The sequence below is a fragment of the Sitophilus oryzae genome, unplaced genomic scaffold (assembly GCF_002938485.1).
Source record: "Sitophilus oryzae breed Bouriz unplaced genomic scaffold, Soryzae_2.0 scaffold_1067_pilon_pilon, whole genome shotgun sequence".
In the NCBI taxonomy this organism is placed as follows: domain Eukaryota; kingdom Metazoa; phylum Arthropoda; class Insecta; order Coleoptera; family Curculionidae; genus Sitophilus; species Sitophilus oryzae.
Genome location: NW_022145690.1, coordinates 949,726 through 969,684, shown reverse-complemented (window position 1 = coordinate 969,684; position 19,959 = coordinate 949,726). Strand labels below are relative to the sequence as shown.

Sequence of the window (19,959 nt, the reverse complement as noted above, 5' to 3'; positions counted from 1 at the left end):
CAACTTAATACAGATTTGATACCTTTAAAACAATATAAAAATACAAAACAAAAAAAATCATTTATTGACAATTATTGAAACGAAAAGAGAAATAAATAAAAAATGAAAAATAAAAAATTAAGAATTAAGGGGAATAGTGTTTTACAACCAAGTCTTAAAGAAAGACAGATATATCTATGATAATTCCCCTTTTTTAAGTATACAAAAGGGACCTAAAAAAAGGTATAATTCTTTTCGGAGAGAACACACTCCGTTTCTGTATGGTTTATCGATAAAATAGACAAAGATAGACATACTCTCAGCTTGGTTTGCGTTGAAAATATCACATGTGCTCACATCGCTGAACTGTAACCATTCATTTCAGTCCAACGGCGTGTAGTATTCTGTCTGGTATACATATGTATCCAAGTAGTAAAATATCGTTAAAAGTTTTATAGCTGTATTCTAATATGTAAACAGTTTTTATTTTACATTATTCTGCGACTAAATAGTGCTGCTAATAATCTGCGACTAAATAGTGCTCACAACAAACTTGCACAGATAGCTTTAGTAAGGAATATACCGGTCAGTTGTTTGCTGTATTTCAGTTTTTAACAAATTAACTCAAATATATTAAAGGTAAGTGTTAAAATTACTGTTATTTCTAATTAATTAATGATTGTAATGTTTATAATTTAGATAAAAGAAAAAGTGTTTTTCATACATTTTTGTAGTAAAAATTCATTTTCTAAAGTTTTATGTTATAAAATAAGTGAAATATCATAAAAGTGTATGGATTAATAATTTTTATCAAAAAAACATAATGCAAATAAAGTAGATTAATTTTTGAAGCTTTTGTTAGTGTGAATTGGGCTTTAAAACTAACTTAACACATATATCTGGTGAATCTCAAAAGTTTTTGGTTTTGTTTAGATAATCTATGATAAGATTTTTATTTAAACTGTCTATTTAATAAGAATTATACAGGATGTTTTTTAAGTAATTTTTAAAATACTTTCACTCAAAATATAGATAAAAAAGTAAATAAGACAAAAATAAAATTTTAGTAATAAAATAAGAACAAAAATTATATCAAAAACAATATTTAATATATGTTATTATTTCTTAAAACTATATAATAATAAATAATTGGGATTTAATATTAGTTTTTAAATGTTTTAATTTAATCATTCGATATTTACAATAATATTGCAAGACAAAATATTTATAATTAATATGATATTGTTTTTGTTTAGAAAATATGTTTTTAACTGTGTTTTTAAAAATGTTTATTAATGATAGTCTACCGGGTGCGTCTCAAAAGTGGCTCATAACTTTTTTATTTTTTCAGATCAAAAAACGAGATTTGGTATGTTAGTATATGACATAAATTGGGATTGATTGACGTATTCAATTGTTTTTAGTCACTTCCTGTTTCACCGGAAATGACCACAACTTTTGATTTTTAAATGATACCTTGGTATTTTTTTACTTTATTCGATAGAAAATGGCACTCTGAATAGAATGACATTTCCTCATATGGTTTATTTGAGATTGTAACATGCGGTTCATAACGATAATTTGACATGAAATACCAAGTGTATGGTATCAAATGATTCGTAAAAAAATATTTTTTCCAAATATGCTAATGAGCCACCCTCGTTCCATTTGAAAAAATTGAGATATGATTAAAAATACGATTTGTGCATCTTTTAATGGACCAGGAGAGAACATGAAAAACATCGGACAATCAAATATATTTTTCCAAGGCTCCTTGAATAAAAATTAGTGTTTTTAACACAACCATGGCACTCTAGATTGAAATTTAAAATACGATATTTTTTAAAGCGAAAATGTCAGAAATTGACATATGATATGTCATTCTATTCAGAGTGTCATTTTCTATCGAATAAAGTAAAATAATACCGAGGGTGCCGTTTACAAATCAAAATTTGTAGTCATTTCCGGTAAAACAGGAAGTGACTAATAACAAATGTCAATCAATTCCAATTTACGTCATACTAACATACCAAATCCCGTTTTTTTATCTGAGAAAATAAAAAAGTTATAGGGGTGAGCCACTTTTCAGACGCACCCGGTATAGACTTTATAATTTTCTGCCATATTTAACAGATAGTTTCGAAAAACATGTACCATCTCTTCATGTAAAAATAAGATTTATTTCTCAAATGTTTCGTACGTACAGGAGTTTAATTGACAAAACTATATTTAGTTTGATTGGAAAAATGATGTATATTAATAGGTTTAAATAACAGACATTTAATGAAATACCAAATAAATAATAATTAGACATAAATTGCCAAATTATTTTTCGTATGTTTTTATCCATATTATTTTACTCGTATATAATAATGAAATACTCTAGTATTTTCTGGCGATACCGGGTGTTTTTCAAAGGCGTTTCAAGTTTCAAATTTTTTTATTTGTTCAGATAGAAACAAGAATATTTGGTATTTCTGTATATGACATAAATCTGGATTAATTGATGTATTCAATTAGTTGGTCACTTGCTGTTTCACCGAAAATGACTACAACTTTTGATTTTTAAATTATACTTTGTTATATTTTTTATACCCTTGTTATATTTTTTTGACAGAAAATGACGATATATCATAAATATGTCAGCTTTTGACATCTTCTTTTAAAAAAATGTATTATTAAAATTAAATATAAGTGCCATGCACACTTGGAAACATGGGCACAGTTGGAAAAACATTTTTGACGAATAGTTTGACATGTAAGATGTCAACTATTCAGTGTCATTTTCTATCGAATAAAGTAAAAAAAAATATGAGGGTACCATTTAAAAATCAAAATTAGTAATTTCCGGTGAAACAGGAAGTGACCGAAAATAATTGAACGACATATGTCATATACTAACATACCAACTCTCTTTTTTCTGTTTGGAACTTTGAATAAGAAGACTAAGGAAGGAGCATAATGCTATCCATGTATTCATGCATGGTGGGCGGAAAAAGCTCTCTAGGGTGGGGATCCTTGACAGTTCTGTTTGACGATTCATTTGACAGATTTGAATTTGATTTGAAATTTTGTGGATTTGTGAGTCTTTAGGAGCTTATTTTATGTTATTTATTATTTATTCGACTACTGATAGTTGTATAAAGGTAGTAAATCTAGATGGAAATTGTGGCAGAACTTAAATTAACAGTGACATTATCGCGATTTATCGAAAAACACTCTAAAATAGTTGGTTGTGTAGCGTGCGGTAGATCTCGGAAAAAATTGAGTGAAATAATGGAACAACTTTTCGCTAGTAAGTGACTATATAATATACATACATGTAGTAAACCGATCATTTATGAAATTCACTTAAATTAACTAAATTATATATTTTCTTGCATTTTAGCTTTTATTCACTACTTGTCAAAGATCAGATGTCAAAGAATTTTGATACGTTAATTTGACTTACCTGCTTCAGTAGCGTATCGGATGTTTGTGTTAATAAATACTTATTTAACTTATCTATTTTTATTAGAATTATATATTTTATAACAATTTTAATAACTACCAACATTTATTCACAACGTAAAATAAAATAACAAATTATTGAGTCTACCCCACGTCTACCCTACATCATAGTTTTACATTTTTTAAATAAAATTAGAACGGCACTGATAAACCGGAATTTAAGTCGGCCATATTTGAGGCCCATCGCGGTGTACCTAAGATTTTTGATATGCTCCTTCCTTAGTCTTCTTATTCAAAGGTTTGGAACAAAGGTTTGGAAGGAAAAAAAGTTATAAGGGTGAGCAACTTTTGAAAAACACCCGGTATTGGAAAATAACTTAATAACATTTTTTTCGAAAAATAAAAACATTACATATCTCCTGTTAACAATTAAAAATAATTAGCACGAATAAGTATAATTTCTATTTTCTATATAGGTTTGGTTCAGTTTTTTTGCACAATTAGACACTTAAATTAATTGTATTGTATTAAAGTGTCTGTAATAAAATATTTGCATTGTAATAGAAAATATTTGATATTGTTTTCAAATTAGTTCGATTATAGTACTACATTAAGTTTTATAAGGTGAGTTGCAAATAAGTGCAAATATTTTCACAGGGCTGGTACCGTATGATCGAATAAAAACGGCGTCAGCGATGGCTATGAAATGACGATCGATGACATTTCCCATATAATTTTACATATAAAATGACAGCGATCTTCATTTCATAGCCATCGCTGACGCCGTTTTTATTCGATCATACGGTAGATCTCGATAAAAGAAACATATTTTCTCTTTACCGTTTTTCAAATAAGTCCAAAATAACGGAGTTATTTTATTTTGAAGATTAAAAAAAATTATTTTTTGCTTTTTTTGTTTTTTGGAGAACCGCTGGATTTTTTTCTGAATTTTTTAAATTTAATCTACCATCTATGTTGTCATATTATCAAAATATAATGCTCTTTTACTAAAAATTAAGAAAACAATAATTATTCCAACTTTTTTCTAAAGTACTAAATTTTAGATTTTTTGGGCGGAAAAAAACCATAGACGTGTTTCTGGAGTCAAAATATACCACCCTTAGAAATATTTGCAATTATTTAAGACTCACCCTGTAGGTATATTAGATATTTTAAAATTTAGTCTACAAAACAAAAAGTATAGATGGCCACAAATCTCTAGAATGGTTGAAAAATTCACCAGAGCAGAGATGCAAAAAGAAACATCGTCTATTGTGTGTTCCCCTTTCTTGTTATAACGAGTTATAACTCAAGAAAGATACCTAATAGACCTATGGAAGATCGCGGTGATTAACTCCCCTCCTAACCATTCTACATTCTACATTCTAGGTGATTGCACCATATCGATATTATATATTATATCGATATTTGATGTGGATGTATCAATGCGATATCTCGATATATCGATGTTTCTTTTTGCATCTCTGCTCTGGTGAATTTTTCAACCATTCTAGAGACTTTAAACCATCTACTTTTGTTTAATGCGGGGCTAAATACACAAATATCTAACTACCTGCAGAGTGAGTCTAAAGCAATTCTATAATTTTCTTTTACTTTCTGGCGAATGCGCCAGGGTTCCTCAATGCACTTTGCGATTTTAGCAGTATGCAGTTATGCAACCAGTAATACACCTTGACATTGCCCTCCCCCTTTCTCAAATTTGATCGTCCCGATCAAGGTTTCCTGTCTGGTATCTCTTCTTCAATCGATCCAGATGAACTACTTTCATCTTACTTCTAGGGCTGCGTTGAATCCGGTACACAACATCATTTATCCTCTTGATGACTGTATAAGGACCTTCCCATGCTGGAGTTAACTTTGGGGACCTTCCTTTCTTGCGCTGTGGGTTATACAACCATACTCTATCGTCCTGTTGAAATCCCGTAGAATTAGCTCTGAGGTCGTAACGAGCTTTCATCCGGTCACTGGCTAGCGTAATCTTACTTCTAACGGTCTTATGAATTTCCATTAACCTTTCCTTCAGTTCATCCGCGTAGTCCTCTACGTTTGTGGTGCCGTCGTCTGGTGATTATATTCTTAATTTTCCCTAAAGATCCAGGTGCTTGGTCCTTAATAATATGTTTAACATACATTGTCGACATTTTTTGAAATCTTAAAAAAATCCACCCAGTAAAAGCGATCTCTCAAGCTTGCTCAAGGTCTTGTTTACTCCCAAGATGGGCTCCAGCGTTTACAACCGTAAAAATTTCTTCCAATATCTGGGTAACTTTCTTCCTATGATCGAATAAAAACGGCGTCAGCGATGGCTATGAAATGAACTTTCCCTGTGCGCTTTAATGTAATCCATTGTCATCGATCGTGAATTTCACTAGCCATCGCTGACGCCGAGCCTCTGTCGATGCAATATCCTGCCACGGTGAAAATCTTTGCGCGTTACCTTCCTTGAGCAAATAGTATTGCCCCGATGTCTGGATCTTCCATTTGGTCTTACGAACTCAATTGTGTCGTCGTCCACTTTTCATCGGTTCCAAAATGAAATTCCTTATTCTGATAGTGCTTTCGAAGATGTTTCATTTTCTTGTCAAAGGTAGACCTCTCGTCGTCAATCTAGGTGTTGTGGAAATTTGTACCCGTCTAACACCCAGCGGTTTTTCTCTGTTTCCCGAACACTAAGGAAGCATATCCAGGTATCAGGAATTTTCGATGATCTTTCTTCCATATTTCCTGGTCTCTTCTCTTTAGATACAGAAAATGTCTCATTTCCGATTTTCGGGATGTTTCTATGGTGATAGAAACCATTGAAAACCATGCTGAAATTTGTTTAACACAAGCAAATGCAGGCTCGCTAGGTGCTGTCAAAATTCTTTAATGATCGATTTCATCAATTGCTAACGAAACTCACGACAATCCTGTTTGATGTGGCCATTCATTGCCACATCTATAGCACCTATATGTCCTGGGATCTTCCGATGTGCCGATGTTCTCTGGATAGTGAATGGAATCGCATTTGGATGCGACAATCCCGTTTGATGTGGCCATTCCTGCCACATCGGTATAGCAACATAAATAATCTTCTTTGGTTCTCTGTCTGGTGTTGTTGACTCCCTTGTTTATTAAGCTGTCATAATTGTCGAATTTTCTACATCTCCTCCAAACTGCTGTGGGTACTCTCGGGCAGTCTTCTCTCTCAACCGTTACCGATCTTATCTTCGGTCTAGGGATGGCGCTATGTCAGCTTCGATTTCCGGTGACTGACCAATGTTTCGCCGCTGGTAGAAAATCGGGATTTTTTGCAGCGCCCTCATAATTCGTACTTTAGTCGATGAAATAAAGCACTGAGCAGCGAGCTGACATGTCAAAAATCCTTCCGGTGCTTCAGGTTTACGCTAGGTGTACCAGCATAACGTAAAGTCTCAACTTCAAATTCTTGAAAGACTCTCTCCGGACCTCTGCAGGCGTGTCTTGATCTGGGCCTGGTAAAGTTGACGTCGATGATTGATCGCCATATCTTCTGTCCAATGCATCAAAACCAAGGTTTCGTATTCCTGCTGTTGGGCTGCAGGAATAGTTGCAGCAGTTCATATTCTCCATAAAATCGCCTAATAGTTTGCTTACTTCCTCCATTTTCTTCGCTTGTTCCCTTGTACCAACCATAAAAATACTCTAATCCGGTCCAAAATCTTCCAATCCACTTAATTTCTTCTTAAAATCTTCTTGAATCGCACTTCCGACACCAATTGTTACGGATTCCGTGGGTCCACTAATTTAAACTCACGATAAAAATACTTAACGAATTTCTGTTATATTCTCACTTTATACACAATTACTAACTTATAACACACAACAAAACTAACTATTTATAAAAGATTCCTTTTAAACCAATACATCGATTTTCAATTTCCACGCGGTATATTCAAATTTCAAAAACTTTAAAAATAAACTTGTACAACTGTCAAAGCGCGGGCCTTATATTTTCCTGGCGGTTGTGTTAAATTTTCTAGAAAATTCTATAATTTTTTCTATACTTTCTGGCTGAATGCGCCAGGTTCCTCAATGCACTGCAGATAAAAAGTATGCAGTTATGCAGTAAGTAATTGACCTTGACATTTTGATATGGTCACTCACCTGAATTTAGAATGTGAATGGTTTTGTTGTAATCACCGACATTACAGGTCTTTATTCGATAGAAAATGTTCCCCTTTCTTGAGTTATAACGAGTTATAACTCATCATACAGTCTCAGGGCTTTAAGAAAAGCCAGTATCTGAGACGGCTCCACAGAGGCCAGCTCTCCATCCTCGACATCAGCCGTACCAAAGTTCATGGCACGAATGGTCGTCGTCTCGGCGCACTCAGTGATAAGGTGTTCTGGTGTTTCCCCATTTTCCCCACAGAATCTTCATACGCCGTTGTTTTTCAGCTTCAGCCTACCGATGTGTTAGAAACCCCTTGACAATCCGAAGATTGTTTTTACTTAAATCAAGGAAAACCTTTGATTTTTCTCGGTCGTAAGTTCTGAGGAACTTTTTCGAGTGTTTTAAACCGTTGGAGGACACCCATTCAAAGTTATGGATGGAGTCTTCCAGATTCTTCAGTTCCGCTTTCAGTTGGTTTGCCGTTCCCGTTTGGAAAACAGAACGGTTCTGCTCCAGTTAGTGGAGTGTTCGCTCCTTTCCTATCTAGATCATTTGCTTTTTCATTGCCTTCTATCCCTTGGTGAGCAGGCACCCAGAGTAGGAGGACTTTATTTTCTTTGCCTAATTGATTGAGGTTCTCTAGGCATTCTTTGGCCAACTTCGAATTGATAGTTACTGAGTTGATCGCGTTTAATGCTGCCTGACTATCGGATAGGATGACAATTTCCTGTTTTCGATAGTTCCTATCTAAGATAAATTGTACGCATCTTTCGATAGCCGTAAATTTCTGCCTGAAGGATACTGGGGTAGGTGCCGATTGGTTCGGAGACGTGTGGAAATTGTAGATGTCGAGGAAAGTGACGATGAGCTTCCTCTTGCAAATTTATTGATAAAGAAAAATGTATTCCTTAAAGATAAATTAAGAGAGGCCTTAAAAAAAAACTACAAAACCTCAAAAACCTGGAATGAGATATGATAACGATAACATCGATTTACCTAAAATAATATTCCGGGAGATGGAATTCTTCGAAAATGGAGCTGGCCGAGGTTTCCACTTGCAGTTAGCCTATGACATGCTGATGACTATTCCTCTAACGAGTGTGGAATCAGAAAGGACCTTTTCTATTGCTGGAATGTTGTGCAGTAAAATCAGATCTAGTTTTCGTGATAATACTCTTGATCAGCTTTTTTTTTAAGAATTTTTTTCAAAAAACAAGTTTAGATCCTCATTTTTGTTACTGCATAAGTTGTTATTTTAGTACCTTACATAATCCTGTGTAATGCTATGTTTGTTCGTTCGGTTATGTAAATTAAATAAAAAATGTATATTTTAGTTCCTTTTAATGTTTTTTTTTTGTTAAATAAACTTATGTTATGTTGTTTTGTAATGGGGATGACGTTTAATTTATGTTAATGTTCAATAAAATTTTGTTAAGAAAGAAAATATAATATAATTTCAACGTAATTAATTTGTTTGTGAATCTCGGGACCAATCCCGGGATCCCGGGATCGATAATCCCGAAATCCCGGGATTGCAAATTTCTTTCGGGATTGAATGCCCTATTCGGAGTATTTAGTTTTCGGCCCAAATACTCCTATCCCTGTCCCTGCTTTGGTTTTGGAAGCATCAGTATACCACGTTATGGTATGGTCTTTTATATGTTGATTAAGCGTTTCTTCCTTCCAATCCTTTTTATTACTCAATATCACAGTGAGGTGTTTCTCAAAGTTGTAAATTCTTGGTATGTCATCCACTGGGAGTTGGAGAAGTGGAATTCACCTAGAATGCATAAATGTATCGTAAACATTAACATCGATGATTTTATGGTATAAAATAACATAAAATTTGAATTGTTAATGTTTTATTAGAATGAAAATAATAATGTAATTCTTAACGACAGACTTTTTCCAAAACGAGAGCATTTTATTCCGTACCGGCATTTTTTTTCGGTAGTTTTCGATAGTACAGAGTTTATAGGAACAGCATATGATAACTATTTCATTAGTCAGATAGTGTCATAATATGGATCTATAAAAATCGTTTCGAATTCCTCTTGAAGTGGACGGAGAACTGAAAAGTAAGGTCTGACCGAGATCTCGGTCTCGGTCTCTGTTACAGTCATTCTCTAAGTTAGCTTATTTTTTAGCGTATTATCGCTCAGCCTATCGATGCGTGGATGAATAAAATACTCTTCCGAAGTTTAAAAAAAATGGATCATATCTGATCTATATATGATCTGATAGAATCACGAAGGGGATTTCCCGGACGGCTAGAGAATCGCCTTCGTATTTCTATGCGTAAACAATGAACGAAATGTTAGATGTTAGTGCCGTATTTATTAATGCAAGTTTTATAAATTTAACAGAATTGTGCTTTTATATGAATTACTCGTTTATCCTATTAACAAGTAAAATTTTTGTGAGTAATTGAGTATTCACCTCCATACAGAGTTCTGGAACCAGTAGCTTATACATTTCTAGTCTACACCACCGACAAGCGTCTCTAGCAAAACACGAAAGAATATGATGAAACACTGCATAATTTGAAAGGATGCAATAATGAAAAATTAATTTTTAGCCTAGAACATGGACTAAAAAAGTAATTTTATTGGTATTAGTAATTTTATAGTACTAAATCCCAATAAAACCGTTTCTGCATGAAAATAACGTTTTTATTACATCATTATCGGATGTTTTTTCATATAATAAACTATTGAGTAAATATTACATCGTGTGTTGGTCTCGTTCTCGGCCGAGAATTTCTTTTTCTCTCGGTCTCGGTCTCGGCCGAGACTAAAAATCCATGTTCGATCGGACCTTACTGAAAAGTGTTAGAGATTTAAAATATATGGGTCAGTTTCCTTGAAAATATTGATACCAGACATCATTAGAAAAATATCGATACATCAATAGCTTACTTAGTCTTAGTAAGATGTTTTAGTAATTTAAATAGTAGATGTTTTGCTAGTGAAACATCCATATATCGTTTGCATCCTTATGGCAGGGACAGGAGAATCAGTTGCCAAAATTTACGACAGTCCTTATAAACAAAAACAGGAAAACTGTCTAAACTTGTGTCTGTTAGAGGTTTATTAACAAGCGGGAATAAAGTGGAGACTAAAACAGCTCTATTGACAGGACATAACTGTTTGCTGAACAGGCCGAATCTGTATCCAGGAAGACTTGTGCAGACTCTACGATAAAGATCCTGAAACAGCAGAGCACATATACATATTGCGAGGCTCTGGATCGCAAGCGCCACTTTCTAGTTGGGACAGCAAGTCTAGAACCGGAGGAACTATGCTCCCTTTCTATGAAGGAACTGCACAAGCTGGTTCAGGGCACAGGGATAGGTGACTTGGTTCAGACACGAAAGGTCTTACAGGTCGCAATATTTAATAGGAAATCTGAATTGACCAAAAAATATATTTCAAGATTTAACTTCCAAAAATTCAACAAAATATATGTTTAATTTGATGACCACACTGGGCACCGAGTGAACTAAATAATATATTAATATTCTTTGAAGTGAATTAATTTATAGTAGAAAGTAACTGACATTTCTACAATACATTTTACCACTCTACAGAGTCACGGTCGTTTATTTCTCAATGTTAGTGTACGTACATGTACCTTTCCCCGTATTTTTTGAAGTGGACATGCAAATGCCACACCTTTGTTGATTTCGTCATAAATCGACGATCATTTACTTAATGCTAATGGAACAGCTTGAATTCCTTAGAGAACAATGCTGTTTTTGCCTGTAATAATTTCGAACCAACCGTATTCCACAGGGTATTTTTCTCTGTAGAGGTTCTTTGTCATCTGCTGATGTTGCTAACATTATTACGAGTATAATATAGCACTGCGTGACTCTACAGAGATTTAACATTGATAAATGTATTATTTACTGCTGTTATTTTATTTAATTATAATACTCTAACAAAATTTCTTGATAATAAAAAATATAATTATTAAGATCATACAGGGTGTCCCGATATTCAGTGGGCATAGAACAATTACGTATTTTTGGATTCAAAATAAGTAAGTAAAAACAATATACAGAAGACACAGAACAGCTATCTAGCAACTACCGCACCTGATCGTTCAACCTTGTGGCAAGTGAAAAAATGCGTAAACATCTAGAAATAATAAGAAAAAACAGCAAATTGGTCGAAGGTATTTATCCATATCCATTTCCTCTGATAAATGTTTAAATAAACTTTTCAAATTTCAATCCGTCATATTTTCTCAATGACTCGACCGATTTTCAAAAATGAAGCGGGAAAGTATAGAGAATAGAAAGCCCTTTTCATTGCGGTACCACTTGACCTCCTTCCCATTTGAAAAAAATTGGGGGATGACACTCCCGCTTAGAGGGTTGAAGATTTTGCAATCATTTTTGGGGTAAAAGTTGTCCCCCTCACAAACAAAATTGACGTGTTTTTGAATTTTCTGAAAAAAAAATTACCCTGGCCGTTATGCCTTGCGGAACGTTTTCGATGGGCCACCCTGTATATTATGTAGTTTATGGTACTATTAAAAATGTGTCATATTTTTATAACATTTTAAATTTATTGCATCCAAGATAAACAAAAATTAAAACAGTTTTATCAGATTTATTAATTCGCAGATTTAAAAAGTTAAGTGTGATTTTAAAAATATTCATGTCAATATACAGGGTGATTCAGACGTTGTATATTTTGTGTAGCTCAGTGGATTTGCCATTAAGATACGATTCTAAAAATTTCATACCAATATATTCTATACCGAGTTGTTTTAGAATTATGACCATTTTTAGATTCTGATACATTTAAAACTTTTCTAAAATCATATAACACAAAATTACTTATATTTTTTAATAGTTTCTTTTCCAAATGATGTGTATTTTAATCCACTATATCGCAAGTGAGCTAAAACAATGTATTTTTCTTTACTGCTTTAAAGGGAACATTCTGTATTTTATGATAAAAACGAAAGAAATTTTTGGTTTCGATGTTTTATAATAAATAAATAAATAAACTAATAATTTTTTTTCGTTTAAGTTAAGGTTTCGGTTAAGAGTGCCATGGCTATGTTAAAAACACTAATTTGTAATCAAGGAAAAATATATTTGAACGTTTAATGTTTTTAGTGTCTTGTCCTGGCCGGTTAAAAGATATCCAAATTGTATTTTTAATCATATCTCATTTTTTTCAAATGGGTGGCTCATTAGTATATTTGGAAAAAGTGTTTTTTTACGAATAATTTGAAAGCACACACTTGGTATTTCGACTCAAATTGTCGTTAAGAACCACTTGTTACAATTTCAAATATGATATGTCATTTTATTGAAAGAGTCGTTTTCTATCGAATAAAGTAAAAAAATTCCTGGGGTGCCATTTAAGAATCAAAAGTTGTAGTCATTTCCGTTGCAGCAGGAAGTGACCGAAAACAATTGAATACGTCAATAAATCCTAATTTATGTCATATACTAACATACTCAATCTCGTTATTCTAACTGAAAAAATAAAAAAGTTTAGGGGTGAGCCACCGGTATAGCATTACATTTTAAAAACGTACAATTTTAGTTAGAAAATTACCTGTATATTGGCTTTTTTGAAAAAAATTCATGATTTGTAAAAATTAAATAAAATAAAAGTTAAAGTTCCAAACAGAAATTGTCACATGAATCCTTTTCGGAATTGTGGTTCCTCACTTAATCAACAAATTCAAATACATTGATCATCTAAAGCCCAATATGTAAATAAAGACAAATAATACTGAAGATGACCTTTTTAATTAACAATGTTAATTACGATAGTGCAGAATTATTGACGATGATTCACTACTCGAAATTGGATACGAATTTAGACGCGTTATTTATAAAATGCACCTATCAGAGTGGAAATGTTCAGTGGAAATTTATTTATCGAAGTGGATTGGATTCGGACAGCCATTTCCAACAGAATAAACAACAACAAACATTTAATTTGCTCGTTTGTGTTTGCTTGGTCTTATCGCAGATTAACCTGACTTTTTTCCAATCTTTAAATGATTTGATATTAATATTATGGAACAATCCATAGAGCCATTAGTAAATATATTTGCAATGGATTATAACGATATTTATTATTATGAAAAATCAGAAAAAAACATATATACAGGGTGTTTCAAAAAATATGTGCCATAAAAATAAAATTTATTTTTCATATCAACATAGGTCCGATTCTGCTTTGTTTCGTAGCTACAGGGTATTAAAATCTTATTATTTTTCCGATTTATTATAATTTTCTTCCAAGTACTTTTAGTGTTTCAAATGAAATTTTGAGGGTAAAAGTTACTATAAATGCGATATATTTTAAAGCTAAAAAAGTGTCGAAATAGTGTAAGCAGTTTAATGCCGATTGAAAGTTGTCTCTTGATATTTTGTCGATTTCGGCCTCCTTGAAAAGATATACGCAATTTTATTAATTTGCCTTGATCCAAGTCTAACAGCAACCTTAAAAAAAAGGCAACGGCCTAGCTACGTTAAAACACCGGTTCTCATTAGAACACCGAAGTTAAGCGACGTAAGGCGATACTGGTGGATGGACGGGTGACTGGTTCGAAACTCTGTATCGTGCTGTTGTCCAAGGGAAAAGTGTAAAATCTATTGATACACACTGCTCATTCACGCCGGTTCGAGGCCGGATGAGATCGGATATCTCGTGAGTAAGAGTTAATTTAGACACTTCCTAAGTCGGTAGGCCACTGACCATGATATGGCCGAGGACCGCGGTTCGGATTCCGCGTAAACAAAGTAGGCCCCGTCCAGATTAGCCCTGGCAGCAAAAAGGAGACGTTAACTGATATCTTTACTTTACTTTTACTTCAAAAAAAATAATATCATTAACTTGCGAAAGTTTTAAATAAGTACTCATTGATCTCTCATCAAAAAATATGAAAAAAAATTGTGGACTGAGTATGGAAATGCATAGTTTTAGAGTTACAGGACGCTAAAAAATTTTAAAATTAGTTTTTCTGTAATTATCTTAAATACCATTATTTTTTTATTTGAAATTGCTGTAGGTTGGACTAATAGTAATAATAACTAATGGTAATAATGTTTAATAATAAATTAGGTGAAATATAAAAAACAAACAAACAAACAACGCTTCATTGTACAAAAAGCCAAAACAGCTTCATCGACAAAGCACTCACAAACAACAAAATCACAAAAAAATACAAACAACAAAAAATTCACAATACAAATAATACAATTCAAAAAAATTTAAGTCTTTAAAATTACAAAAAGAATATACATGGACAATTTTAGAACAGTACGCAGTAAATAGATATAATTTTAGAGTTATAAAATATTAAATACTTGACCTTTGACCAGTGTGTGAGATGATCAAAATTTTAAAATTCAAAATTGTTCATCATTAAACATCAACAAAAAAGTCGTTTACCGCATATAGGGCTCCAGTAGGTATGATTTTAGAGCTTTGCGAAATGCGGGAAAGAATGAAAGCGACTTGATATTCAAAGGCAGATGATTGTACATTTTTTTGGCATTGTACAATATTGAACCTTTAACTAGTTCTGAGCTCGGGGTTGGCAGATAAAGATCGTGCTCTGCATTCCTAAGTGGATAGTTATGAGATGGCCTTTCGGGAATAGCAGATATGTACTTGCGGATTAAGCAAACGGATTCAAAAATGAATAGAAGAAGGAAGAGTCAGTATTTTCAAATTTTTAAAGAAATTCTGGCAGTGAGTTCTACTGTTCAGTCCCAATAAATATCGAACTGCTCTCTTTTAAAGTCTGAAAACACGATCAAAGTTTGTTGCGCAGCAAGTACCCCAGAATGGAAGGGCATAACGAAGATGTGACTCAAAAAGGGCATAATAGGCTATTCTAGAGGTTGATAAGTTAAGTTCCTTAAAAACTGATCTTAGCGCAAAACAGGCATCGCTTAGTTTCTTTGATAGAGCTTCAATGTGAAAGTCCCATTTTAACGAGTTGTCTACAACAAGTCCTAAGAATTTCACAGAGTCCACGACGTCAATAGTGGTGTTATTAAGTACAAAAGGTTGTATAGTACTTTTATATGACAAAACTTTAGTTTTTGATAGGTTGAGGCATAGGAGATTAGAATCGCACCAAGACTTAATGGTGGGTAAGTCACTGGATAATAGTATCATATAGTGCCGCAATTATATATATTTTTTTATATCAATTATATAAAATATAATAAAAATTAAAATTAATTATAAATTATAATTAAATTATAATTTCAATTAATAAAATTAAAATATTTTATTTTAATTTTATTAATTGTGATTAATAAAATTTATCTCATCAAGGAGGCGGAATTCGACAAAATATCAAGAGATAACTTTTAATTGAAATTAAGCGGCCTACACAATTTTGATATCAAGAGAAAAAGTCAGTGGCGCACATGTTTTTTTTGAAAAATATTCCAGTGATAACCCATATGCACGTCCCTGATGAATATATCGACACTTTTTTAGCTTTAAAATATGTAGATAATAGGTAATATAGATAATAATAATAATAAGAGGATTTCGGTGGTTTTATTACACTATAGTTGTTTCAAGTCTACTTTGTGACCTGTGTTCCATGAATGTTGACAAATTTTATATTTGGAGAAATAACACTTTCTTAAATAATTTTTAGTGGAGGATTCCTTTTGAAACTTGTCGGTTTAAGATGAAAGATATTTGCACACGGTTTTAACACTTGTTAGATTTATTACAAGTTATATGGAACTGGTTTATGAATTTGCGGTATGCTTTATACATATTTTTCAAAAATACTGTACCGGGTGCGTCTCAGAAGTGGCTCACCCTTTAAACTTTTTTATTTTTTCAGATAAAAAATGAGATTTGGTATGTTAGTATATGACATAAATTAGGATTGATTGACGGATTCAATTGTTTTTGGTCACTTTCTGTTTCACCGGAAATGACTACAACTTTTGATTTTTAAATGGCACCCTTGGTATATTTTTACTTTGTTCGATAGTTCGATGGAAAATGACACTCTGAATAGAATGATATATCATAGGTCAACTTTTGACATTTTCGCTTAAAAAAAATCGTATTTTAAATTTCAAACTAGGCTGTGTTAAAAATACTAATTTTTAATCAAGGAGCCTTGGAAAAATAGATTTGATCGTCTAATGTTTTTCGTGTCTTGTCCTAGCTGGTTAAAATATGTCCATATCGTTTTTTAATCATATCTCAATTATTTCAAATGGAACAAGGGTAGCTCATTATTAGCATATTTGGAAAAAGTATTTTTTTACGAATAATTTTGTACCATACACTTGGTTATTTGGAGTCAAATTTTCGTTATGAACCGCATGTTACAATTTCAAATAAACCATATGCGAAAATTTCAAAAGGTGACATATGATATGTCATTCTATTCAGAGTGTCATTTCTATAGAATAAAGTAGAAATATACCGAGGATACTATTTATGAATCAAAAGTTGTAGTAATTTCTGGTGAAACAGGAAGTCAGTGGCGGATACAAAGGGGGGCCGATGGGGCCAAGGCCACCCCTAAAATCTGTAAATGGGGTTAAATATTAGGCTTTTGGGTTTAAAATGGCGCCTTAAAAAGCATATTCTACATTACTTACTATTTGGGCCCCCCTCCCCCCTAAAAAAAATTCCTGTATCCATTCCTGCAGGAAGTGACCAAAAACAATTGAATATGTCAATCAATCCTAATTTATATCATTTACTGAATACCAAATCTCGTTTTTTATAACAATTAAAAAATTATAGGGGTGAGCCACTTTTTTTTTAACACATTCCTCCTTAAATTTAATTCTTACTTTGTGATTCTTTCCAGAAAAATGTCTAACCATATAACCAATCAAAAACACGCTGAAGTGGACCACGAGGAAAGCATGGAGTTGGATCCTTTGACAAGAACCAACGAAAAAAGGACCAGGTTTCAAGTAAATAGGGTTAGGAATGAGAGTTACAACAAGGAGAAAAATGGTGGTATAGGTTCGGAACATGGCCAGGATGATCAGAATGAAGAAGAAGATTTGCTTACTAGCACAGACAGAACTAGACTAAGTTCTGAAATTGCCAACAAGAGTTTAAGGTATGCAGAAGATTTTTTTAAATAAAATAATTCTATTTAGTGTTAGTGTCTAGTAAAGTAAACGTTGTGTTGCTAGTTTTTATATATAAATATACGGATTACGGGACGTCGCGCGTCGTTGCAGCCACCCTAAAGCAATGTACCTATTAATAAATGCTGAATATGTTTCAGAAACCTAGGGGTAGGCATTACAAATTTTGTTCTGGATTGTCATTTCGAAGGCCACTACGACTCGTTTTTTTTTCGTTCATTCAATATTTTCAATAATCTTTTAACTAAATATACCGGGTGCGTCTCAAAAGTGGCTCACCCCTATAGCTTTTTTATTTTTTCAGATAAAAAAAAACGAGAATTGGTATGTAAGTATATGACATAACTTAGAATTGATTGACGTATTCAATTTTATTGTTTTTGTTCACTTCCTGTTTCACCGGAAATGACTACAACTTTTGATTTTTAAATGGCACCCTCGCCATTTTTTACTTTATTCGATAGTTCAATGACATTCTGAATTGAATGACGTATCATATGTCAACTTTTGACATTCTCGATTAATAAAAAATCGAATTTTAAAATTCAATCTAGAGTGCCATGGCTATGTTAAAAACACTAATTCTTAATCAAGGAGCCTTGGAAAAATAGATTTGAGCGTCTAATGTTTTTAGTGTCTTGTCCTGGCCAGTTAGAAAATGCTCAAGTCGTATTTTTTGTCATATCTCAATTTTTTTCAAATGGAACGAGGGTGTCTCATTAGCATATTTGGAAAAAGTATTTAGAAATTTTAGAAAAAGAATAATTTGATACCACACACTTACTTGGTATTTCGAGTCAAATTTTTGTTACAAACCGCAAGTTATAATTTCAAATAAACCATATGCGAAAATGTCAAATGTGACATTTAACATTTGTTCATTGCAAATGACATATGATATATCATTCAATTCAGTGCGCTATTTTCTATCGAATAAAGTAAAAAAATAGCGATGGTGCCATTTAAAAATCAAAAGTTTTAGTTATTTCCGGTGAAACAGGAATATTCAATTGTTTTCGGTCACGAAAACAATTGAATACGTCAAACAATCCTAATTTATGTCATATACTAACATACCAAATCTCGTTTTTTATTGAAATAATAATAAAGTTATAGGGGTGAGCCACTTTTGAGACGCACCCGGTATATTAGTGATTGCATCCAAAAGCTGAAATTAGATTTTTTTTTAAATTAGATTTTTTTTATTTTTAATATTTATATTTGAGTTTATTTCTTTTATTATTCAATATTTTCGTGTCTATTTGTGAAATTGTAGCATGTAAAGAATTTTAATTAATTATAAAAAATATATTAATCATAAACAAGGGTATTAGCTTAGAAAAAAGAAATAAATTTTATTTTGTATCTTGTCTTGTTTGTAGATGTCAGCCAACCTCTTTAGAAATGTGATGGATTATGATTGCTATCTATAATATGGAAAAATACTTTTCCAGGAAGTGTTGAGTAGTTCATAAAATTTTGCAAAATTAATTAAAACAACTAGATATAATTTGATAGACATAATATTATTATATGAATATTTTTTCTTAAAACTCTTAATCCGGAAAATATACATAACAAAGAAATTACTAATTTTTATAGATAATTTTTTATGCATAGTAGAACAACATAATATAATTCAATATGTTCAATAAGATTCAATGCCTGTAATATTTAATGCCTGTAAGTTCTGTTGTAATATTTAATGCCTGTAAATATTTAATGCCTGTAAGTTCGTAGTACTCATATTCCTGGTACAAATAATATAAAATTTTAATGTAATACTACAAAATTAGTCTTCTAGGAACCGAATTTGAGTCGAGTGTTACTGAAATGATGTTATTTAGCTGGAACTACTTATGATCACATATTTTTAAAATGAATTATATTTTTTACAAGCCTCCGCATCATATGAGAAGCGCCACCCTATACAGGGTGTCCCAGAAATAAGTGCAAGTATTTTAACTGGTAGTATAGTTCAACCCCAGAAACACGCCTATGAGGTTTTTTCGCGAAAAAAAGAATTTTAAAATTCGGAATTTTTTGAAAAATTTTTTTGGAATTTTTTTTAGTTTTTAGCTAAACAACATAATTTCTTGATAATATGGCAACATAGATAGTAGATTAAATTTAAAAGAAAGAAAATCCAGAAAATATCCAGTTGTTCTCAAAATTTTAGCATCAAATATTTTCTTTTTGAAATTCATTTTTGCTGGAAATTTTCAAAGTAAAA

General features: G+C 32.2%; 1 protein-coding gene across 1 annotated transcript in view; it reads left to right on the top strand.

Annotated features, from left to right (window-relative positions):
• The first annotated feature begins 276 nt into the window (after window positions 1–276).
• The window catches only part of LOC115879452 (bumetanide-sensitive sodium-(potassium)-chloride cotransporter), a 46,032-nt gene continuing 26,349 nt past the window's right edge, over window positions 277–19,959 (top strand). Inside the window, exons 1-2 of the mRNA XM_030896313.1 lie at window positions 277–618; window positions 17,435–17,695. Of these exons, the coding sequence (XP_030752173.1) occupies window positions 17,439–17,695 (257 nt within the window). The 5' untranslated portion in view covers window positions 277–618; window positions 17,435–17,438. The remainder of the gene's footprint in view (window positions 619–17,434; window positions 17,696–19,959) is intronic.